This window comes from Calonectris borealis, chromosome 10 (assembly GCF_964195595.1).
Source record: "Calonectris borealis chromosome 10, bCalBor7.hap1.2, whole genome shotgun sequence".
Taxonomy (NCBI): Eukaryota; Metazoa; Chordata; class Aves; order Procellariiformes; family Procellariidae; genus Calonectris; species Calonectris borealis.
In genome coordinates this window covers 17,982,029-18,006,199 of record NC_134321.1, presented here as the reverse complement: position 1 = coordinate 18,006,199, position 24,171 = coordinate 17,982,029, and the positions used below count along the sequence as shown (strand labels likewise).

Genomic DNA, 24,171 nt, shown 5'->3' with positions numbered 1-24,171 from the left:
TGAGCGTGGAAGCCAATGGTTTTTTTTTTCTTGAACTCTGCCCTTTTGCTGTTAAGCTTCAGTTACAGTAAACACTCTAAGAATATTAAGAAGGGAGTTTCATAATCAGAGAGAATTGGCTTCTTTGAGTGCTAACTTTGGGGGGTGGGAAGAGGGGTTGATACTGCCCCATATTTCACTTCAGCTTCATAAAGAGTTTTTAAGCTAAAACGCATTTAAACTTTTTCCCTATTATCCGTTTGTAACTATGCTTCTTGAAGTATCCTTTTCTTAAACTGTCCTTTGCTTTTGAGCACAACTGAGGCAACTTTTAACTTCTCAGAGGCTGTACCATGATTGAATAGGAAAGGAGAAAGGGAAAGTTGCTGACTGCTTGAGTAAACAGCCATCAAAAATTGTGCAAGAGGCAAAACCTGCAGCAGTGGGATAACCTCATGTTCACGAACAGTACAGCTCATAGCCATACCTGTGATTACGGTGTTCTGAGGAAAAACAGCAATCTCTGTTGAATGATCTCAGTGAAGAACTCATTTTGCTTAGGAAAACTGAATAGGAAGGAAACCTCATTTTCAGAAAGCTCCTTTTCTACACCTTTGTATTTAGCCGTGATATACCTCGTGGAAGCAACCTGTCCAAACCTACAGTCACCTAGTGCTGCCAAAGTCAGGTCGTGGGGCCGATTTGGTGGGGCAGTCAGGTCAGCAGATTGACAGCCTACAGAGAGAAGCTTCTGTCTGAACTCTGCTGGAATGTGGATAAAGCCCCTCAAATAACTTGAAGGAGCAAGTACTGCCCTGAAGAATGTCTCAGGAAAGATTTTATGTGAATCTTAAGAAACCATGGAGCTGTCAGGCTCTCTGGCTCTCTCTTTTGTGCAAGAGAAATTTCTGAGTTTTAGAAAGGAACCTGTTTGTCCAATCTTCTCTTTCTCTGCAGTTTGTAGCTCTGTGTGTACTGGTGATTCTTGACAAACTATTTCTGTTGTTTTGTGGCTAGAGGGCTCAAACCAGTGCCTGATGAAGAGGTAATCGAACTCTACGGTGGTACGCAGCACATCCCCCTGTACCAGATGAGTGACTTCTATGGCAAGGTATTGTAAGCCCTTTACTGCTACAATGCAGCAGCTCTTTTAACAGCTGGGAAAAGAGAGTGAATTGTATGAGCATGTAAATGACTCCAGCCTCCCTTGGACTCTGAAAGACTCAGTCCCTAGTGAGCTGCAGTGTGTGTTTTTGTTCTAGTGGGAATTTGCCCCAGAGGTTATTTAGCAGTTTAGCATGTGAAAGCCATCTGTGAAGCATTCCTAAACACCAGGGCTATTGGCCTAGAGTTGAATGGCTCTGGAGACTGATAGGGAGATGTTCCCTGCTTTTTCCTTGGCCAAATCTAGCTCCCAAGCTACCAGGGCAGCCTGCAGTGATGGTGTTTGCAGTGAGTTGTGTGGGAGGGGATATATGTGTGTGTAGCAGCAGGGTGCTTGCAATGCCTTTCTCTCTTTGGTTTTGGGTAGGGTTTTTTTTCCATCATGAAAGGGATCCTCCTCCATACCTCTTCAGACCTACTCAGTGGATATTATTCATAGGGTTGGCATCCATGAGTGTTGGGCTGGTTTTTTTTAGGCAGAAAAGCTTGCTGTCAAAGTAAAGGACTGAAATTCTGTCCGTAGGAGCTGTACAAATTCTTTGGTTGCCTGAACTAGAGGAACTTAGGAGAGATTTTTCTTCCTCAAGTGTCTAGTGTGGTGCAGTGGGCAAGCAGGGCCGTTCACATCCCTTTCCCCATCAGAACTGCTTTGTTTCTTGCCTTTTGTAGTTCAGTTGCCTTAGGGGAAGCTGGAAGGAGAAGGGCAGGCTTCCTCTGGTAATACCCCTTGGCGTCTGCTGTGTGAAGTCTCCAGCAAGGTCACTTTTTGATTTCTCTCTCTCTCTCTTGGGAACAATTAATCTGAGTGGTTGCTTTCTGGATAAGTATATACTCTGTTTATAGCTCAATGTTTTTTCCAGCTTTGAAATAGGATGTTTCTGTTTAGAATTTGATATCTGTCTGTAAACTGCACTCGATTACTCTCCTGCTGTGCAACTCTCCTCACACCTGGCAAACTTGAGATGATTTCACCTTTCTTTTTAAATAATTGTAAACATGAAATCTGCTTCAAGTCGTGGCCTTTTGTAGGACCAGATGCTCATGCGAAGGTGCCTTTCTGTGCTGCTTTGTACGTACCAGGTGTTTACTTCTTTCCTGTAGTTAATATTGCAAAATCTGGTATAACATTTGGCTACAGAAGTAGGGATAGCAGCTTATTCTTTGCGAAGAGGTGAATCTCCTCTCCTAATAATGTAATGAACTCCGTAAACTAATAGGTGGATCCCAAAGAGAACGGAAGTATATACAACTAATGACATTTGCATCCAGCAATGTCTGCTCAACCTGTGCCACTAACACATTAGTGGGAAAGCATCTGGGTTAAGATGACTGCTGGTGTGAGCAGGTGCAGTGCAATTGGTGTGGGGCGAGGCTTTAGCAGGGGTCTTCGATCTTATCCTCCTCAGTCTGCCATGCTGATGTTGCTACCCGTATGGGTAACAGGAAGGTCGGCCAGGTCAGTGATTCCAGGCAGCAAGGCATAAGACAAGTGGGACTGATGTAGCTGAAGTGTGTAAATATTCTCCCTTAAGGGTTTTCTTGATTCTCTGTTGGGTACCGGCATCCCAACACCTGCAGTAGGTAGGCACAGATCTTGCCCAGGGTTAGACAATGCAACTAGTGTGGCTTTCGCTGGCAGGACTAGCACTGGCCTGTAATGAAGGTGGGGAACTTATGAGTGTTGTGGAAAAAGCATATGTAGCATTCTTTCTAAAACTATGGTCCAGTTTTCATCCTGAGTTGTGTCAGTATGTCTACTATAAGGAAGCTGAGGCCACTAAAGGGAGGGGGGGAGGCTGGACTTGCCTTGTCGGATGATGGCATAAGGCACAAAAACAAAATCAGAGTTGACTATCTACAAGGTAAGTCTTTGCTGTTAACATTAAACATTTAACCGTCTCCTCTATGCTTAAGGTCTTGGTGGGATGAGTCATTGCTCTGCTGGGCTCTGCTAAATCCCATACCTACCGATTTCAGTAGGATCTGCCTATCTGTGTCCTTCTTGCTTCTTTCACAGAATCCCTGAACAGGAAAAAAAAGTGGGGGATGTTTTCAGGAAATTTTGGTTTTGCTAGTGGAAGAAATGTTCCCTTAGCAACCACACATCAAAATGGACAAAAATCTGTTGAAAGGATTCAGCGAGTATCACTAAGCACCACCACATGTGCAATATGTGGCCCAAACCGGAGGGTGTTCTTTGTGTTCTCTTCTGCTGTAGGTTGAGTTCTCCTGTGCTGGATGGATGTATAGAAATTGTATAACCCTCAGCACACCAACATAGCTTTTGATCGCAGCATTTTTTGGTAACAGACCTCAGGCAAAATGCTGTTTGTTATTCCTTTGCCCTTTTGCATCTTCTTTCTTGACCCCAATTTGTGTTGTCCCAATTAGATAGTGCTGCAAACAGAGTGCTAGTCTCTTGTTCTGCTCTTGTAAGACCAGACTAAATGGGAGATGTTAATGTTGTTACATCCTGACATGACAGTGGCACATGTTTGTCATTAGGCAGCATGTGCCCTCTGTCAGCTTCCACCATGTGTACCTTCTGTGATCTTTAAGATGCTGCTTTCATGTCTGTCTTTCATATAGCTATAATAAATGCCTTCTGATGTGGACCAGTATTATCCTAGAGAGTTGCAACTTTGCAGCTGTCAGTCATGGATTGCTCAAAGCTCACATGCACAGGCATGATGCGACTGGATTGCCAGGACATCTCTGGTGACTGGGTTCATTGAGAGGTCTGTGTACTTCCCAAATGGCTTTTCATGTACAAGACCTTAGTAATGGTGATCCCTTGGCTGATCTGGCACTTCAGCGATGAAAGATGAAACAATTGATTCCAGGTTCAGCTTGCCAGTGAGACTCACCATAGTCCTCTGGACAGGTGGCACATACTGAATAAACAAGCTTTATTTTATTGGAAGGCCTCTCTGGAGCCAAAGTTAGCTGTCGACCTGCTGATAGGTTTGTGATTGATAGGCAACAAAAATAGCAAACGTATGGAAGAGCTGCAACCTTGCCTGATGCAAGGGGAGTTATTCCTTGGGCAGGATTTAATTGTCCATTTCCACTTGACTGCTGGGTGGGCTGAAGTTCTTTTTCTTCTTCTTTGTGCCCACCCTGGGTTTTCTGTAGGGACTCAAGGACAGGCAGGCATTGACAAACTGCTTGTTGGAGTGATTCTTGCATTGCTGTGAGAAAACTCACTGGAATGTGGTTAGAGCAGCTTTGGTGCCCATGTGTCCCATGTCACAGCCTGGTTTAGATGAGCAGTGGGGCACCTCCAGCAAGGGCCATAGCCACTTCTGTAGCAGAGCGTTGTCTCTTGGCACCGGTGGTAATGCCAAGAGGCCAAGTGGGAAGCAGAGGGCATGGGGTTGAAATGAAAGTTAGTGTCTAGGACTGACTCCTTGCTTCCTCCACCTCACTCCGTGGTGTTAATGATGCTGGGTTTGTTTAATGATTTCTGTAAAGGAGAAGCCTCTCTCCTGTCAAGTGTTAATGCATTAGGTTAGTATTTTGGTTGAGAAGAGAGGTACTTGCTGAGTGGCTGGGACTTGCCACATTAGTGTTTTTCTTTTTGTTAGCCTGGAGTGTCTTCCAGGTGGTACTGGGTGATACCAGTTTGTTTGTTGGCTTTGTTTTGTTGTTTTTTTTTTTTTTAAAGTATTTTTTGTTTAATGTGTCTCCTTCATTTTTTGCTTTCCAGGGTCCGTCACTTAAGCAGTTTATGGACATTTTTTCTCTTCCTGAAATGACACTGCTCTCTTCAGTCATTGATTACTTCATAACTCATGGCATTGAGTTTGACCAGGTGCATCTTTACAAGGACATATCTGTAAGTAAAATGTCAACTGCCCCATAGCTCATACCACATCAGAATTGTGAGCTCTTTGGCTTATTAGCACCGGTGAGCTCTGCTGGGAATCTTATGCCCATCCACTGGTAGCAGCCCATACGTACACTGTTCAGTTTTCTTGTGAGGGAAATGGAGCTCCACATCTGTGCTGCTTCTTTTGTGATAAGGATCCACCCTGTCAGCTTTGCTGCAGCCAAGGATTACAGCTTACGTTCTGACCTTCTGTTAGTGCTTGATAAGAGTGTGCCAGGCAGTTTCCTGCAAGACCTTAACATGTTTCTAGGGTGTTAGGTGTTGTAGTTGTTTTCGCTCTTGGGGTGGGGAAAATGGGAAGAGGGGAATACAGCTGAATCCTAAGGCCTTTTGTCAAGAGTGTCTTCTGAGCCTTCTTTTGAGGTCAAAATGGACTTGTTCCTAATTGAAATCTTGAGAGCAGGTGGGTGCTTGCCACAGCCTAATACATACTCGGTAGAGGGTAAATGGTGTGCTCAAGGCCCAAAACTCCTGAGTGCTAATCCTGGCATTTGTCTTTGCATCCTTTGCTGAGGGATGTGGTTATTCCTGAGGAGTGACAGAGGTAGGCAGAGAAGAGAGCTCCACAGAAAATCTGTGCCAATGCCTGACGTCTATACTGAAAAGGTGGGGACTGTCCTGTGCTCTCACCAGAGGAGTTCTTGCTTTTTTCTGTACAATGAGGATAAACAAACATTTTTGCAAAACTTATCCCTTTGCAGTATCTGCGTGCAAGCACAAAGCAATGGTTTGCAGACATGAGCACAGAGATCTTTCTGTGCCTACGCAGCCAGGTGTCTGAGAGGACCTGCATAGCCCCAACTGTTACTGCGACACAGGCTCACAGTGGGTTAAGTACGTGTCTAAACCTGACACTCTTCCGTAATTCTTAGTGGTAATCCTGATTGCAGCGCTGTGTGTTTGGGAGCAGGTTGAGCGCTACATTGCTGCATGAGTCAAAAGGGCAGTCCCTGAGGCAATGGTAAAGGCTGAACTGACATGTAAACCAAGTAGTCTGGTCACACCAGTTTGGTCGCTTTGTATTTGAGAGTAAGTACAGTTTACCCTGCTTTCCCTTGGAGGAGTTTTTGAGCTCTGTTTGACACCTCCCCAGGCTACCAAGATTTTACTTGCAGGAACCTTATAGTTCTTCTCCTTTTTTTTTTTTCTCCTCTTTTGCTGCTTTTGCTTTTTAGGGGGCAGGGGTTTAGGGAAGGAGCATACTGGAATCTCTTTCTGCGCTGCAAAGGTAGTTTTGACACAAATCCAAAGCGTTGCTTGCTTTTAGTACCAGTGCTGATCAAGAAAAAGTTGTTTTCTTGTTAGCGCTCTTGCTTTTTGTTCAGTTTCTTTCCAATAAGGCAGTCTCTTGGTGAATGAGATGTGACCTCTGCCTTTTTATGATTCAAATCCACGTGGTGGAAAGAGACTCCTAAAACTGTTTTGAACAGGTGCCGCCTCCTCCTTCATTGTCCCTCATCTAAGTTGTAAATTCTGTTTCTCTCCCAGCTTTGAAGGAAATGATTTTTGGGGTGATGAACAGGTTTCACCAGCGCTGCAGTGAGACGAGGTGACTGTGTGGTGTTGTGTGCAAGTGTCACCGTAGCAATGTCAGTGGCGAGTGTGGGAATCCAGTCTGAAAGGGAAACTGCCGAAGGAGCACACATAGTGTAACAGTGATTTAAGGGTCATGGGGAAAGGCAGCATTTGTTTACCTGTCTTAATTGTCAGGGATGAAAACGGTACCGTTAAAAGAAGCATTTGCATGTGCAAACACTGCAAAATGTGTTGCTGCTCTGGAAGTGGTTTTGTGTATCTGGCATATCTCATTGGATGGAGACTTAGGAAGAATCTCAGTTGGGTGTGTCCAAAAATGCGTTGCATCTTGGCTTCTGGCCTGGAAAATAAGAGGATATTTGGATGCCCTTACCAATATCTGTTTTAACTTGCTTCCCTCCTGAAAAGTGGGCAGCTCTGTTTTGGCAAAAAACCCTCACCCTCCTAGTGGAAACTTCTGCTCTGCCTGTGCCCGCTGGCCATGTGGGAGCTGTAGCCCTCCTTGGCTTTGTGGGGAGCATTTTGGGATCACAGATGCTCACCTCTGCTGCTGTTCGCCTCGGCCATGCTCCTATCCTTTGGGTCACATTTGGCAGTGCTTCCACAGGCATAGGGAGGAAGAAAAGCCAGTGTCTGGGCCAGTACAGTTTTGGGGCAGTAAACGGTTTTGGAGTTGCACAGTCTTGATTGCCTTGTAACATTGTGTTAACATGTGCTGGTTTCCAGGAGCAGGAGGAAAGCTGTGCTTTCGTGGATAGATTTGAGGTTTTTCCCCTTGTACTGCATCAGCTGAGCTAGCCACTGTGTTCTTCTTTTTGGCATGTGGTGAGCTTCACTGTACAAGGTCCTCTGCTTAGCATTAATGTAGCTTTTCTTCATCCAGCAAGAAAAGGGGATGTGTCATTACTTTATTGGTCCTCAGTGGTAGCAATAGGTTTGCATGCTGGGAAACAGGAATGCCATACATAAAACTGAAACTTTTTTTCCCTGCCCTTTTCTTTAGGATGCTATTAGAGATGTACATGTGAAAGGAGTGATGTACAAATGGATTGAAAAAGATCTGGGTGAGTTAAGTAGAGCTCTGGTGCCAAATCCATTTTGATGTGTCTCGTACTACGTGACGTTCTGTGTAGGATGACTGTGCAGGCCCTACGCGCAGTCACAGGAGTCAGAACTTAATAAAATACTTGATTGTGGCATGCCTAAAGGCAGCTGAGGGGTAGAGCGGCATTAAGAACCAAGTGGTATTTAGGGTCAGGTGGCGGATCTATTTTAATGGAGGAAACGGCTACCTCATTGCTTGTGTTTCTGTTTTCCTTCAGCCTGTAAGCCAGGGGTGATGGTCCTTGGCATGGCGTGAACATGCAAAGGCACCATCTGGGAAGGCTTCCTGGCCATTCAGGGGAAAGAAAGCTCCTGGTAGCAACATGATCTGGAGTGGCTGTGCCTGTCCCTTGTGAGGGTTTGGTATCAACCCTCTTTTTTGCCAGCCTTTTCAGTTCCTCGGTCTTTCTCTTCCCTCTAGATGGGATTGATGAGGATGAGGGAGACCATTTTGTCACCATGGTGGTTTACTATTGCCTGCCTGAGGTGGATCTAACTCAGGTCTTTTGCATCCGTATTGGTATAGGGACTAGGTTTGGTTTTGTTTTTAAAGAAATGTGGTCATGACTTATGCCAAAATTTTTTGATTGATGATGTCTGTTTTATTCCGATATAGAACAGTATATTCTGCACGGGGATGAAATCTATGCTGTGCTAAACCGACTGGTGAACCACAAGAAGAAACTCTTCCTCATTACAAACAGTCCCTTTAGCTTTGTGTGAGTACCGTTATTGCACATCGATGGGTCACCACGGCACAGCAAGAGCTGTGCAGTGCAATCTCTCCTGTGAGCATCTGAAGGTTGTATGCGGGAGGTTTTTGTGGCAGTAGTCATGAGAGCGCTTTCTGGGAACTGGTTGCGGTGAATGTTGCCCCACAGTTCTCTCTACACCATTAACTCTGACTTTTTGAAGAAGATATGAGGCTGTGGCTGGCCACAACTTTACAGAGCTGCCACTTTGGATTACCTCTAGCAGCTTTTGCTGCATCACAGACTTCTCTGGACTTCCCATGGTACAAGAGAAAGGGTGGGGCAGGAGAAAGGGTGGGACAGCTTGAAATGGTCAAAGCGCTACATCAATCCTCCATGCAATGAGACAGCCTTGGGGGATTCACAGATCTCTAGGCTTTCTTCTCTGTTACTGATATGAGAGTAAATTTAGGACAGACTGTTGTAAAGATGCAATGTTGGGTGAAAAAGAGTACTGGATCTGTTAACTTTTCTGTTCCTTTGCCCTTAGGGACAAAGGAATGAAACACATGGTTGGCAAGAACTGGCGGGACTTATTCGACATGGTCATTGTGCAAGCTGACAAGCCCAACTTCTTCACTGATCGGCGGAAGTACGTGTCCAGGGGCAATACTGCACTGCCGCATGTGGGCCTGAGGTTTTGGGCCCCCTTCCCTGGAGTAAACGTCTCCTTTTATCTTCCAAAAGAGTAGTAGTTTTCTAATCTAGGTCCGGTAGGCATCCAGCCTGCCGCTGCCCTCTCAGATACGCTCTGAGGAGATGAAAACTGACCCGTCTGGGAGTAAGTGGATGGAATGGGTAATGCCAAGCAGAAAGCGCATTTCTAAAATTGGCTGTCTTAAGCCTCATCAGTTTGTTTTGGTCTGGGCTTAACTTAGATTTTTAGAGGTAATAATGTACTTAAATCCTTAGAAAGAAAAGAGGAGTGGCCATTTCTTGGCTCTAAGTCTTGCGAGTGTGCCAAAATCTTTCATTTTCCTGTTCCCTACAGCAAATATCTGTGTGGTTTGTTTTTTTGGGTTTTTTTTTTTTTTTTTTAGTTACTGGAAACATGCTGTTTGGTAATTGGCAGCTCTGGAAGCCTTTGTACGTGGCGGCTGGGTTTTGTGGTCAGTTAGGAACTGCCAAGGGACTAGCTGATAGGCAAGCTGCTGTCCTTGCTTTGCTGTTTAGATTATTGGCTTTGGGAACTTGTTTCTGCTTTGTTGCCTTAACTTATGACTGACCAGGAATTACTGTCCTTGAGGGAGAGGTCTATTCTTTCCTCTTTATGTATTTTCTTCCCCTATTTCCCAGGCCACTAGCATAAACAGGAGTAAACCTATGAAATGGCTTTATAAGCTGTGCTGACCTCACGAAGGTTTTCTTCATGGAATGTGGGTGAAGTGTCTTACAGATGTAGCCTGGAGCTATGATGATCTGTCCCTCTAGGAGATAAAACCTTATGGCTGCATGATGCCTAAGGTCCACTTGTGTAGTGGGCCAGGGGAATGACAGGGCACATACATCCAAGGTGAGGGGAACCTCCTGAGGTGAGCTGTAGTGAACTGTGGAGTGTCTTCTCTGAGGGAAAATGCAGGTGTGCACTGGAGACTACTCATGGTTGAGGAGCTTCTTGTGTGGGTAGGCTAGAGAATTCACGGTGGGAGGCTGGATTCCTTCTGCCTTAAGGCATCTCAGGATCTGGATGAGATTGTACTCTACTTGCAGCTTCATACGAAGGCTTTTGATCCCGGAGCTCACAGTTTGGAACTCCTATCCCAAGAGGGAGCAATGTTCCCATCAAGCATGAATGTTCATGGGGGGTCAAGTAACTTAAGCCTTGTTTTGTTTCTTCTGTCCAAGTGGAAGGTAACCAGGCAAGCCCTCAGGAACAACAGGAGCCAGCTCGGGTCAGCTGCTGAGATCAGCATGGAGACTGCTTTCCATCCGCTCTGCAGACTTCTTTATCCAATTAAGACATTCCACGGTCTCTGTTGTGCTGGGGTGTAGCCAGACTGGAACAGGACACAAAGTGTTTCATGGCAAAGCCTTCTTGGCCTTAGCATTTCAGAGGGAGTCTTTATTATTATTTTTTTTTTCCCTCTTCTTTGTATCTGAAAAGCAAGAAGAGTTGTTAGGGATATTGGCATGAAATGGTGTCATGGTTGAACCCCAGCCGGCAACTAATCCCCACACAGCCGCTCGCTCACTCCCCCTGCAAGAGGATGGGGGAGAGAATTGGAAGAGTAAAAGTGAGAAAACTCGTGGGCTGAGATAAAGACAGTTTAATAGGGAAAGCAAAAGCCGCACACGCAAGCAAAGCAAACCAAGGAATTCATTCACCACTTCCCATCAGCAGGCAGGTGTTCAGCCATCTCCAGGAATGCAGGGCTCCATCACGCGTAACGGTGACTTGGGAAGACAAACGCCATCGCTCCAAATGTGCCCCCCTTCCTTCTTCTTCCCCCAGCTCTATATACTGAGCATGACGTCACATGGTATGGAATACCCCATGGGTCAGCTGTCCCAGCTGTGTCCCCTCCCAACTTCTTGTGCACCCCCAGCCTGCTCGCTGGTGGGGCGGGGTGAGGAGCAGAAAAGGCCTTGACTGTGTAAGCACTGCTCAGCAGTGACGAAAACGTCTCTGTGTTATCAACGCTGTTTCCAGCACAAATCCAAAACACAGCCCCGTACGAGCTACTGTGAAGAAAAATAACTCTATCCCAGCCAAAACCAGCACAAATGGTTACAGTCAGTGGAAGCATTTTGGAAAGTTATTTCCCTCTCACACTTTCTCTTCCCCTAAGAAAATAGTGCAGAAGGCCCAGAAGGTCACTTCTCACGTAGAGCTTTTATTATGAGTTGTTACATAGGTAACAAGTTTTCCGATTCAAGTGTTATGGTTGCTGGTTGTAACAATCACCAAAAATCAGATGTTGACGTCTCCCCCCTTTTTTTCCAGACCTTTTCGAAAACTGGATGATAAAGGCTCACTGCAGTGGGACAAAATAAACCAGCTGGAAAAAGGAAAGATCTACAAAGAGGTAAAGTGAATGGGTACATAAGGGGTATGAAGCAAGAGTCTGAAATGGTGGGGACTTATAAAACACCTGCAATTTTGGAAGTCACTGGAAAAGCCTGAAAGTCGCTGGAAAACAGGAAAATCTGCTTAGTCAGGGTGGGGGAAAATGACGGGTTCTTCTATAGGTCACTTGTGGGTGTTTTTGATGTTTGAAAAGTGAAAAATGGAAGTCCTTGAAAAGAGCGCCTGTGATAGATAGAGGGCATTAGGGGTCAGTGAATGCCCCCTGCCCCAGTGTACAATGAAACCTTCACCCTAGGAGCTCTGTTCTGATGTTGTCCAGCGTGGCCGATAGTGCAGTTTTCCCTTGGCTTTTCTGATGTCCTGGTCCTGAAACTCTGGTCCTGGTGGAGGTCCCAAGAGCATGCTCGTTCAGGGTAAGAAGGCAGAGCTCTCTGCAATCTGATGTGTATGCAAAGATCCTCCACACCTTACTCCAGATTGTCCTTCATAAGGTTGGAAAAAGTGGACTTGTGGAGGAGGGAAGAGAGAAACAAGGGTGATCAAATAGGGTACAAAGCCTGGCTCCCGTCTCTCTCCCCTTCCTGAAGGACAAGCACGTCCGAAGGATGGGCTGTTACTCTGGTGAACTTGCTGCCTTGGGGTGTTCTCCTTGCAGCTGCTCTGTCGCCTGAGAACAAGTTGCCTCCAGCTTTAGGACGGTTTGTTCTTGGTTATGTGAGCTGTCCAATCCCACGGGAAGGAACTGTTAGTGAGATCGCGGTCAAGTAGCTGGGACCTGACCTGCAGTAGAAAAGTAGGTCATGTCCTTGAGTAGTGCTGTTGGGAAGCCTCTGGCCTGTCCAGTGGGTCTGTCAAAGTGCTCTGCTAGTGTCCCATCCTCTCCAAGAGCTAGGACCTGGGAACATGCAAGTAGAGCTCATACAAAATCTCTCTCCCATGGGCAAACTTTCCCAGTGGGTTAGCAGCTCCCTCAGGAGAAAAGGTGCACCTCAGCCACAGGGTTTATTGCTGAATTAAATCCTGCTCTTGACCACCTACATCTTGCGGCCACAGGTTGGTGACCCAAGTGAATGGTGCATTGAGGAAGGGAAAAGATGAGGGAGGAAGGAGGGATGGGTAGGATTTTGAGCTCCTCTTCAGTTCTCCCCCACCACAATGTTCACCCGACTGCATCAAGGTTATTGCCTAACTGTGGTTCTTGGGATGCGACAGAGTGTGTATCCTGGTTGTAGTCCACCCTGTCCCCAGCATTTTTGGTTTCTTGGAGTGCCACAATATGCTTCTTTCTGGCAAATGTTAGTGGCCATGGACCTTGCTGTGCTGGTGATGTTGCTAGAGGCCTGTCCCCTGAAGCACAACTGTATGGCGGTTGTGCTGTGGGTGTCTCACATGAGTGGGACCTCAGGGATTGGTGTTTTGCACTGGGGACTGGGAAGATCAAATGATGGCCCTTTAGTCCCTCCTTTCTGATAGATGTGGTGTTTTCTGTTTGTGGCACGTATGTACTCCCATCCCTCCCCTAGCCCGCGATCTCAGGAGGGGAGGAGGACAGCCAGCTCCTGGAGGTCACGTAACAGGTCTGTGGCTCAGTGGAGGTCCGAGCGCAAGTTTCCTGGTTGTCAGGTCCACTGCTGTTTGAGGTGACCAGAGCACAGCAAAAGGACCATCCTCCTCCCAAGGCTGTGGTCCATTTCCCTGCTCTGCCAGCGGCTTCCTGAGCAACCCTCAAGTGAGCAGCAGCAATGACGTGTCCAAGAAATGCAGAGGCCTGCCTGGCCCTGTGTTTCCGTGCTGCTAAGGGAAGTCTGCACAGCTGCAGTGATGCTGCAGCAACAGGAGGCCCAGCCCTCTGGTTCTGGGCACCCTTTGCACTGCATACAGCATGTTGCCCGTGCCCAAATGCAGGGCTGCAGGCTGTTGTGGGAGCTGGCTTGTGTTTGGGGGTTTTCTGTCCGGGCCGGTGCTGTTGGGTAGGCGTGCTAGCTCTTTCCTGGCACTGGAGACAGGCTGGAGAGTTTGCTGCCGAGTGGCTCGCAGGTTTGCATTGGTTGCTTGTGCTGGCACAGTCTAATCCACTGGCATTGATGGAGCCTTTTCCTTTCCTAGTGGGTTTTGTTTCCGTTGTGACTCATGTGGAAAACTTGTGTGGAGATGGAAGGGGGGTCCCTGAAGTCTCTTCTCTGTGCGGACGGATGTTTGGAAGCCTTGAAATCTGCTCTGTGCTGTGCTTCAGCTGGTGCTTTGGGGTTTGGTTTGTTTTAGTTAGCTGTGAATCTGCCCAAGCTGCCTGGCTTTTTGGCTTGGTTAAGCAATTCCTGTGAACGCGTGGGTGGTGTTAATCTTTTGGGTTGGGATGGTGGTCAGTGATGTGAGAAGAGCCTCAAGTGCTTCTGACTCCAAAAGCCTTGCATGATGGTGCTCACCTTACCTCTGATGCACCCTGTGAGGTGAAATCATTATCACCTGAGCCCAACAAATTTTTTTAAACCCAGAACACCTCGGGTTCTTTCTGTCCATCTTTTCTAATTTAGGTGTCTTTCACTTTTGGCCTCTAACCTGTTTCCTTTTGTTGCCTTTTTAGTCCATGTAGTCCCCTTGACTTGCTGTGCCCTAGAGCACAGAACTTCCCCTGAATTGCCTATTGGCTTCGCAAGAGTTTCTGCCTTTTTCTGTAGCCTGAGAAAAGCTGAGGGATGTACAGGGGGGTTGTCACATGGGAAGAAAGTGAAATAAGGTGGGAAGGACAGAAACCTCTGGGTTTGGATGGTGGGAGGGAATGAGCGGGTTGACATCTCATGAGAGTGCTCACATCTGCATGCAGTAAGGTGGCACGTCCAGTTGCACTGAGAGCGCTGCTGGGGTGGCTGCCCAGTACCATGCGGTGAGGATGGAGGCATTTGGCCTGTAACCACGTTTCTCTCTGTGCTCCTTTTCCTTGCAGGGTAATCTCTTTGATTTTCTGAGGCTGACAGGCTGGCGTGGGTCCAAAGTGCTCTACTTTGGTGACCATCTGTACAGCGACCTTGCGGTAAGTGGAAAGGTCTCTGCTCTCCAGTGAGGTGGGAGCAAGCCTGCGCGACTGTTGTGGTTGCAGCTGTGTTGGAGTGTAAGGCAGGGCGTGATCTGAGTGCTCCGCTGTGCTGTGCTGGGTGCTCTGCAGGCTGCGGCTTTCGGGGCACACGTAGGACACTGCTGTCAGGCAGAAGCAAGCAGTGGAGAGAGCGCTCCTGAAGTACTTTCTGTAAAGAACATCTGCTGGTCTGTGAATTTGAGAGCAGGTTGTGTGGATCCCACATTTCTAGGTGCTTCACGCAGCTGATCCTGGGGGCCAGGAGATGGCTGTTACTGGCATGACCTGGCATGGGCTGTGGATGTCTGTCGCCTGAGAATCTGTAATGGGAACAGACCACTCTTCTAGGAAACAGGGTTGTGTTTGGCTTTCAGTCTGTATGTTGAGTTCTTGGTTGTTTTTCCACCCTGACCTCTAGGACCTCATGCTGCGTCACGGCTGGAGGACTGGAGCCATCGTTCCTGAACTGGAGACGGAGATTCGGATCATTAACACAGAGCAGTACATGCATTCCCTGACCTGGCAGCAGGCTCTGACGGGGCTGCTAGAGAGAATGCAGGTAAACAGCTCCTGTCTGAGCGGGACAGGTAATATGCTGCCTTCTGAGTCTGCATTTTGGGCTTAGCATGGGAATCTGGGGACATACCATCTTGCCTGTGTTCTCAAAAATATCTCATCCTCCTCCTGGTGCAGTGGACTCATGGGTTTGTGAATTACAGTGGAAACTGGGGGGAGCTGAGGTGTGGCCTGCAGGACTGATGCAACGTGGTGCTTGCTGCTGTTGTCTTTGCAGATGTATCAGGATGCGGAGTCGAAGCAAGTATTGCTGGAGTGGATGAAGGAACGTCAGGAGATCAGGTGAGCGTTGTTCCCCTCGCTCATGAGGTCTCTCAGGGGCTCCCAGGCCTGCACTGGGTCTGTTTTGTAACCTATTTTGGGGACAGTGGTGCTGTGGCCGTTGGCCTGTGGTCCTCCCTGGTGTCACGTGCCTGGGCCGGGGGGAAGCAGCAGTGCCGTCCTGCAGCCTGGGCCTGGTTTGACAGCAGGGTGGGAAAGGGGAGGTGGTGTCACCCTGCGCTGGGGGGGGTTGATGGGCTGTCTGCTGCTGCAGCTCCTGGCGCTGCGGGTGGGTCCCTGCCCGTAACAGGTACGGTAACAAGGAGGAGTAAGAGTGCATTGAATTTTCATCACAGTCTCACTGCACAGGGACTGGTCTGCATCACAGCCCGGGTGGGAGGGTACTTAGGGTGATCCCAAAATGTCTTCTGGGAGTAGGGTGGCCCAGGGCTAAGGGATTGGAGGGGGAAGAATCTGTGACCATGGCCTTTTATCTACAGAGCACCATCTCTTTCCTCTCAGGTCGCTGACAAAGAACCTGTTCAACCCCCAGTTTGGAAGCATCTTCCGCACCTTCCACAACCCCACGTACTTCTCTCGACGGCTGGTGCGGTTCTCCGATATCTACATGGCATCCATCAGCTGCCTGCTGAACTACGACGTGAATTTCACCTTCTACCCCCGGCGCACCCCTCTGCAGCACGAGGCTCCGCTCTGGATGGATCAGCTCTGCACAGGCTGCATGAAAACCCCCTTCCTGGAGGAGATGGTGCATATCCGGTGAAGGGCCAGGTACTGCGGGCAACGGCACAGTGCGAGTCTGTACGTGGGGCCGGGCTGCTGGGCCAGCAGCACCTCTCTCTACCACTAAAGGGCGTTTGACACTTATGGATGTGTGTAGATGGCGTGTTTATTTTTTTTCCCTTCACTGGCTCCATCCCTTTCCCTGAGGTGCTTTGCAGGCTGGATGGAGGATGGGTGCTTGTTCTGGGCTGTGAGCGAGCCGCAGGAAGTCCTCTGTAGGAGTAGGTGAGGTGGAGAGCCAGTGCTGGTGGTGGGAAGCTGCCGCTCCCTGCTCTGTGCCCAGAGAAGTGGCTCAGAAATGGAGTCCCGAGTCTCTGGGGCTTGGCGAGTGCAACGCGGACTCCCATGTGAAGTGTGACAAGGTGTGTCAAGTCTGCAGCTGCCCCGCGCGAGATCCTTGGGAACCTCAGCGTGAGTGATTCTGCAGGTGGACAGTGAGGGGACAGGGCTGCCAACTGGGCAACCAGTGCAGCACATCAGTGAACGCATCATGGATGAGCATCAGCAGCGTTACCTACCCAGAACTGGCATCAGCAGCCCTCAGCCCCATCCCGTTCCCCGCCAGACTGGTCTGTCCAGCTGGTGCCTCTGGTAGGTAACAGTAAGTTAAATGTGCAGGATGCGGAAGTCTTGTGCGAGAGCTGGGTGGGGGTAGGTCAGAAGGTCTAAAAACAAGTGTTTGGTGGCATGCCTGTCTGTTTGAGTGAGCTTAGTGTATTTTTTTGCATTTGGTGCCATGTGACATCAATTGATGCAGTATGGTCTGTTGGAACGTGTTCAGCCTTTCAGGGAGGGTTCAGGGTTGTCAGCAGAGGTGGTGGCCTTCCACCTGGCTTCGCTGAGCTGTGGCCTGAGGTGTATGGAGGGGCTGGTGAGGATGTCCTCGGTGGGGTGCGAGCGTGAAGTGCTGCTGGGTGTGGTGGGTCAGAAAGGGGAGCGTGGCCATGCAGAGCATTGTAGTGCCTCCTGAGGAGGAGGAGGAGGAGCAAAGAGGTGATAGTAGTGATGCCAGAGCAGAGCAGAGAGGATAGGGGACAAGAGGGATGGCCTGCAGGCCCAGGCAGGTCAGAGCGACTTTGGGATGTGAGGGGCAGAAAGCAGGTTCTTCACTCGGCTTGGGGCCGTGCTGTTCTTGGCCAGGCCTCCGACTGCCCCGAGGGACAGGCAGGGCGCTGGGGAGGGGTGAAGGGGCAGTTAGGTGGGTAGGGGTTGTTGAGAGTTTGTGCCACCTTGATGCTGGCTGGCTTTGGGAAACAGGAGAATATCATGCCATCGGAAAGCTGAGCGTGTGGGAAGCCAATAGTGACGGCATGAAGGGGTAAAAAAGAAGCGTCCCCGGGGGGTGGTGGGGGTGTGGTCTGGGAGGGCCCCAAAGCGTGCAGGCGATGAGTAGTGTGGCTGCTCTCCCTGGAGACAGACATGCAGGGGCAGTCAGGGGATGTCTTGGTGCAGGCTCTGGAGATGTTGGTTGCCTTGGTCCACCACTGCCTCCACTCACTGCTGCACCATTTGCAGATGGCAACAAGGGTGACAGTACCAGCTTGCTTGCGGGGGCAGCCGGTGTTGAGGTGACAGGTAGGAGAGAGAGAGAAAACAGAGAATGCATGCACGTCTTGTGCTGGGTGTGGCCGTGAACGGGCAAGGAAACGGGTGAGCAGCTGCAGAGTGGGCATGATAGGTCTTCGGGATGCAGCGTGTGTCTGTGTGGTGGGTAAGGGCTGTTGGTTTATGGGGCAGGCTGGGGGCTTTGCAGGGAGGCAGGCATGGATTGCTTGTGAGCGCTGGGCTGCGGCAATGCAGGGGGCAGCTGAGGGAGAGGAACCAGGTTGGTGCGGAGGACCCTCTGCAAGGAAACTCCTCAGAGAAAGGTACTGAAGTAAGTACAATGTGTAAGTGTCGGCAACCCTGAGTGAGATACACACATACACATCTCTTCTCCCCCATGTTCCTCCCTGGCAGTGTGCCAGGCTGGCCCGTCACTCTGTCACTTGCGTCTCACTGTGCTATGTGCCAGCCTGTCGCAGACTTTCAAAATGCCTTGCTCCTGACTCAGGGGCCTGAATGGTTGCTGTTAAGGTAGCTGCTCTAATCAAATGGTTGTAGTATGTGCATGTGGCGTTCGATGTCTTTGTGCTGTGTGAAGGCTCAATAAAAGTCTGCAGCATGCAGTAACTAACTGACTAACCAACTCACTACAGGGGTGGTGCTCCTCTCTGTTCGTTTGCGTGCCCTCGGGGCGCAGCTCTGGGTGCACGCCCACGAGCCTGGGGTGCAGCTGGGGCAGGTGTCTGAGAGACCAGGCCTGAGGTGTCCCCCTCGGAGCAGTTTGTGCCCCTCATGGCCATAGTGCAGGCAGGAGGGCACCTGGATGGAGCAAAAGGGGGGTCTGGGGAGGTGACTAACTGATGTGACTTGTACCTGACCATGGGGGGTGTGAGGGCTGGCGTTCCCCCCACACCAAGACTGCTGGCGTGGGCTGCTGTGCGTCCGGGGTTGGTGCCGGAGGTGGGGGCTGGGGCACGGCTTCGGCGGGCAGCACCCCGTCCGGGGCAGTGCGTGGGGAGGAGGGACCAGCCGAGACGGGTGCTGGGCTGGGGGCGAGAACGAGCTGGAGGCCCCACCTCTGGGGGACTGGCGGTCGGCGGGAGGCCGTGGCCGGGGCAGCGAGGAGCGGGGCAGAGCCGGTGGCGCTGAACTCTTTATTCCTCTGCGCCCTGCGGGGCCGCCGGGCCAGGCCGGGGCCGGGGCCGGGGCGCCTCACTGCCAGCAGCCGCGGGGGTCGGCGCCGGCGTCCGCCAGCAGCGAGTCCTGCGGGAGAGAGCGGGGTGAGCCCGCGGCGGGTGCGCGCGGCGGAGGGGCGGGGCGGGGCGGGGCGGTGCTCACGTGCAGCGGCTCGTAGTCGGGGGCGTGGCCGCCGTAGAGCGGGTTGGGGATGGCGACGAGCGGCCGCTGGGGGCGGGGCCTGGCGGCGCGCGGCCCCGCCTCCGAGCGCGCGCGCTCCTGCTGCGGCACCGCCTCCTCCTCCTCCTCCTCCTCGTCCGCGCGGAGGTCCGCCTGCAAGGGGAGGCGCGGGATTGGCGGGGCGGCCGGGGGCGGGGTTTCGGGGGCGGCGCGCCCCTCCCCCCCGCCCCCGTGCTCGCTCCTCCGGGGTGGGCCTGGCTCTCGGGCGCCCCCTGCCGCGCGGGCGGAGCCCCCTCTCGCCCCAGCACCCCCACCCCATCGCTCCCCCTGGCCCCGCTCCTGCGAGCGCCTCTCCCACGCGTGGCTGCCCCCGCCCCCAGTGCCCCTCCGGGCACACCGCAGAGGATCGGCGCTGCCCCGGACTCCGTCCACCTGCCCCCCCTCGACCTGCTCCCCAGCCGCGGGCTGCACTTACCTGAAAATACCCGAACTGCTCCTCCCGCCGCCGCCTCTTCAGGCAGTAATAGGCGACGCCGGCACCGGCAGCCAGCGCCAGCGCGAAGCTCAGCGCCGACAGCGTCCCTGTGGCCACGGAGCCCGACGCCTGCGCCACGCCGTTCACCTGCGTCGAAAAACAGCGGCCCGGTTACGGCACTCCCCTGGCAGAGCGATGGGATCGCCCGCACAGCCACCCTGCTGCGGCTCCCCGGGGTGTCCGTGGGCAGCCCGGCGAAAACGAGCCAGGAGAGCCGAGAGGATGAGGCCCATCCTTGGGATGACTCGGTCACCTCGTCCCTGTTCCCTGGCGCCAGCTGTTTCAGCACCTTCCTTCCCCGTTGTGCCCTCGGACACTCACCTGACCGAGATGAACGATGGGCGGTGGGATCCTCAGCGGCTCTGCAATCGCGTGAATGATGCCGTTGAAAGCTACGATGTCCCACTCCACAATCATCGTGTCATTGATCCTCTTGGCATCCTACAGCACAGGACAGAGATGATGCCACCCGACCAGAAAGACTCCCCGTTGTTCCCTGTCTCAAAAGAGATGTGGTGAAAACTTGGTGATTTTTTTTGACCTCTGCTGAGGTTAAACCTACTGCGTGCTCTGTACTGTTGCCCACTGGGAAGTCTGATACATGGAGGTCATATCCTGACCGGGACGGGATGATGGTGCCCGTTGTGAGGTTGAAGCTGAAGAGGACGATGTTGCTGGACGACACATGGAGCTTCAGTTCTTCTCCTGTCAGTGTCTGAAAAAGCAACAGGGAGCAGGGATGAGAACCGGCTGAGCTGGCTCTCACCCCTTCCCTCCTGCTGCGTGCAGCCCCCACCTGGCCTAAGCCCAGGCACTCTCCATGGCCACAAGACAGCTCAATTCATGGGCAACAAGGCACAAAACTACTGTGTAGGGAAGGGGGATTGCCATCCTTAGAAAGAGTCAAAGCTCAACTGGAGAAGGCTCTGAGCAACCTGACCTAAATGGCTCTTCTGAGTGAGGGGTTGGACTAGAGACCTCCAGCGGTCCCCTCTGACCTAAATTCCTCCTCCTTCCCCAGACTATTTCACATCACCATCACGCCAGCTTTGGCGGACTCCTGCTCTCCTCTGGGCCTCTGATAGTTTGTTCCATGCACCCTCGAGCAGCTGCTCATCCCTGCCTGCTTACTTCATTGTCTGCGAAGCCAGAATTCAGAGGGACAAAGAGAGTTTTGGGAGCGGAGTCATCAGACAAATAGATGAAAAAATCCAGTCCTTCTTCTGTGTCATTGGCAAAATCGAGCAACATCTGGAAAAGATGGGAGATCTTCCCCATCAGCACACTGCTGGCAGCTCAATGCTGTTACCTTCCCCAGCCCAGGAAACATCCCCCAGCCCTGGAAAGAAAATGCCTCTGTGTTTGTACTCTCTGCCCCACATGCAGACCAAACCACCATTTCTCCCTGTTACAGCCGATCCCTCCCTCCTCCTTGTTGCCAGCTGCTGGCGTACCGAAGCAGCAGGAGAGCATCGCTTACGGAATAGAAGGTGGAGAAGCGAGCGTGGTCTGCGAGCACATCGGGGAGTTTGCCGCTGCACCAATACCCATCTCCCACGAACCCGTCACGGCAGGCGCAAGTCAGATCTGTAAAGGAACACCAAGGTGCGACTTGACTCGCCAATGCTGGCTACACTGACCGCTTCTCCCTTGACTTCTGGATACCCCTGAGCATGTTCCCTCCTGGCACGGGCACGAGGAGAGGGGGGTGTGCCCGCCTGCCCATGCCTCATGCTCCGAGGGCAGTTCTCTGCCTGCTGCCCCGACACGCCTCTTGTGCCTGACAGGACCGTCCCCAGGAAACGTGCTCGCGCCACTCACCCTTCTCCCGGTAGCAGAACGCATCCCAGGTCTCGCTCAGGTTGCTTCGGTAGCCATAGTCCACGATGCCCACTCGGTTAGCCCCACAGCTGGGGTTGGGGTAGGCTGTGGGGTATCCGGCTGTGCCATTGTCCAGCCAACCCACCAAGCACAGATGGAATCCCATCTAGCAGAGGAAAATGAATGATTAGATTAAAAATAGTACCTCTGGCCCAGGTTTTCTGCCCTGATGCACATTCCCATTGTGCAGCCTTATGCTACTTTCCCCCAACACCTGAAGGGTGCCAGAGGTCTCGTCCCAATGCGACTGGCAAGACCCACCAGCCCTCCTGGTTTCATGGATGGAGATGAAGCAAACGGGGCCTGGCAGGTCGCCCACCCACACATCACAGGCTTGCTACCGCTGGGCTGGGCCCAGGGAGAAGCACTGCATGTCCCCACCCCACGAGGTGACAGAGGTGGCCCCTGCCCAACCTCTGCATCCCTGCCCTGACCTGCTGCGCTGCCGAGAGCTGCCGGAAAGTGGCCAGGGAAGCGCCTTCTGCGGCACAGGCCGCCTGAGCCTGCTCGTAAGTGAAGTCGTACTTTTTTCGGGGTGATTGCAGATGAAATACGCCCATAGTTTTATCTGCAAAATACCAAGGCCAGGAAGCATCAGTACAGTATAGAGAGCGAGCAGCCTCCCTGGGGCAGTCGCGTCGGTCCCCTGTGTGAGCACAGACAGCACCGCCAACGGAGGGTGCTCTGTGCTGCACGGGAGGGTGGGATGTGGACAATGCTCAAGTGAGGGCGAGGTGGGATGCAGAATGGCTTCCTCCGAGCTTCTCGCCTTCCACGAGAGAGTCAGTGCTTTCTGGCAGTATAATCCCACCAGAGGCCACCTCATGCGTCACACAGGAGCAGACAAGGATGGCTCGTCCTCCCCGTATGACTTGTAGGGGAAAAGGGGAATGTGAAAACCAGACCAAGCTACAGAGGCAAGTCCCCAGCCCCTTGGCCATCCCACCCTCCAGCTCTCCCGGGGGGTGCCCCAGCCAGAAGGGGAAGGATGAGGGAGTGTGACCTCTCCAGGGAACATCAGCCCTGGCACTGCGGGGTTGAGCACGCTCACCATGGAAGTGCAGGTCGGTGCAAATGGCCTCCCGATGGCACTGCCCGTTGTCTTCCAGGCACCGGTCCGTGGGGGGCACAGCCTCTTCCAGGCACTGGATCCCGTCACCGACATAGCCCCGCTTGCACTCGCAGCGCCGCTCGTTCTGCAGCACAAAGAAGGCCGGCATTTGTGTGAGTGGAAATATGCAGATGCCAGCCGGGGAACCTTGTGTCCCTATGAAGACGGGGATGAGCCTTCAGAATGCCTCCACAGCCCACTGGGATTATGACAGAGCTACAAAAAGCCACACACCCCCACATCCAACTGAACATGAACCAAAAAATGTCACATTGAATCCTCGTCACATGCTGCTTGAAAGACAGCTGAGCTTTGGGATAAGTGGCTCATGATTCCTCCACTACATCATGCTCCCAGGCCCATCTTCTGGCCTGCAGTGAGCAGCTCTGGTTCCTCTGCAAAAATGGCTGGCATCGTCCTCAAAGGACCATCCCAGAGCCCTCAAAACAGTCCAGAAATGCCATGACTGACACAGCCTATGCCCCTTGACAGAGGAATGGGGAAAAATGGCCTCAGCATAACATCATCAGGACCATCACCACAGCCAGGCAGCAGACCGAGGGCACGGCCCCTGCCTGGCAGTCACAACCTGCAGGATGAGCGCAATAGCTGAGGGGACCGGAGAGGCGGGGCAGGCGTGGGGACTGCAGTAACAGGGGACACTGTCACATCGTTGTCCTCCAGCAGCCTGAAGCATCCCACAGCCACCTGCGCTGTTCTCCCAGCCATGCAGCTCTCCCCAGACCTCGGGGATGTACTCACCGGCCCGGTGCTGATGCAGTTGGCGTGCTGGCTGCAGTCCCCGTTCCTACCGTCCGCACATCTGTCTATGGGGTCGCAGACGTAGCCGTCGCCTCCGTACCCGGGAGCGCAGGCACAGGAGATGTTCACGCCAACCTGTGTGCACTGTGCGTGCCTGGCGCACCCCCCGTTGTCCTGGCTGCACATGTCGATCACTGCAGGGATAAAAGTGTTAGGTTAACTAAAACACCTTGCTAGGTGTCCTGGTGGTCTGTCTGTCTGTCCTGCCAGTCATCCCACCCCTATGGCCATCCTCCACAGAGCTGCTCAGGAGATGGTCACCTGTTGTCTTGCGGTGTTGTCCACTTCCCCCTCAGCTCATCACCCCTCCACCCCAGCCCCTCGTGGCTCCCCCCTACCTGAGCACGTTCTCCCGTCTCCTTCATAGTGTAGGTTGCATTCGCAGAGGTTGCCAGAGCGGCAGACGGCTTGGGGGTGGCACGGTGGAGAGCAGGTGGGTGTCATGACTGAAACCAGAACACACACAGGTCAGAATGATCCAAGGGCTGCAACACGGGCACGGCTGCCATCGCCAGCCTCTGCCCCAGGCCACCTGCCCCATGCTGCCCACTCTTTCCACCTCTGTTTTTCTGCAGATGCTCGCCCAAACCCGGAGGACCTTTACTCCATCAGATACACCTCAGGCCTTCACCTCACCCTCAAGCTCTTCTTGGAGCACTTCTGAGCTCAGGGGTCAAGTGGAGCTTTCCTCCCCCTCCTTCTCCTCACCACCCCAACCCTTGTGAAATTCAATAGCACGGGCCAGATCTCAGAAT

General features: G+C 51.9%; 2 protein-coding genes across 8 annotated transcripts in view; one reads left to right on the top strand and one right to left on the bottom strand.

The window, feature by feature from the left end:
• NT5DC2 (5'-nucleotidase domain containing 2) overlaps positions 1 to 16,250 on the top strand; it is a 28,083-nt gene extending 11,833 nt beyond the window's left edge. The window contains exons 5-14 of the mRNA XM_075159214.1: positions 997 to 1,090; positions 4,853 to 4,981; positions 7,575 to 7,635; positions 8,292 to 8,394; positions 8,918 to 9,019; positions 11,372 to 11,453; positions 14,397 to 14,483; positions 14,944 to 15,084; positions 15,319 to 15,383; positions 15,885 to 16,250. Coding sequence (XP_075015315.1) covers positions 997 to 1,090; positions 4,853 to 4,981; positions 7,575 to 7,635; positions 8,292 to 8,394; positions 8,918 to 9,019; positions 11,372 to 11,453; positions 14,397 to 14,483; positions 14,944 to 15,084; positions 15,319 to 15,383; positions 15,885 to 16,146 — 1,126 coding nt within the window. The 3' untranslated portion in view covers positions 16,147 to 16,250. The remainder of the gene's footprint in view (positions 1 to 996; positions 1,091 to 4,852; positions 4,982 to 7,574; positions 7,636 to 8,291; positions 8,395 to 8,917; positions 9,020 to 11,371; positions 11,454 to 14,396; positions 14,484 to 14,943; positions 15,085 to 15,318; positions 15,384 to 15,884) is intronic.
• A 614-nt stretch (positions 16,251 to 16,864) lies between these two features.
• STAB1 (stabilin 1) overlaps positions 16,865 to 24,171 on the bottom strand; it is a 68,251-nt gene continuing 60,944 nt past the window's right edge. For all 7 annotated transcript variants that reach the window (XM_075159182.1, XM_075159183.1, XM_075159179.1 and 4 more), the window contains 12 exons: positions 23,755 to 23,862; positions 23,357 to 23,550; positions 22,535 to 22,679; positions 21,918 to 22,051; positions 21,424 to 21,589; positions 21,083 to 21,189; positions 20,734 to 20,853; positions 20,165 to 20,317; positions 19,924 to 20,043; positions 19,543 to 19,689; positions 19,050 to 19,220; positions 16,865 to 18,974 (listed from right to left, as the gene is read on the bottom strand). In XM_075159182.1, coding sequence (XP_075015283.1) covers positions 18,924 to 18,974; positions 19,050 to 19,220; positions 19,543 to 19,689; positions 19,924 to 20,043; positions 20,165 to 20,317; positions 20,734 to 20,853; positions 21,083 to 21,189; positions 21,424 to 21,589; positions 21,918 to 22,051; positions 22,535 to 22,679; positions 23,357 to 23,550; positions 23,755 to 23,862 — 1,616 coding nt within the window. In that variant the 3' untranslated portion in view covers positions 16,865 to 18,923. The remainder of the gene's footprint in view (positions 18,975 to 19,049; positions 19,221 to 19,542; positions 19,690 to 19,923; positions 20,044 to 20,164; positions 20,318 to 20,733; positions 20,854 to 21,082; positions 21,190 to 21,423; positions 21,590 to 21,917; positions 22,052 to 22,534; positions 22,680 to 23,356; positions 23,551 to 23,754; positions 23,863 to 24,171) is intronic.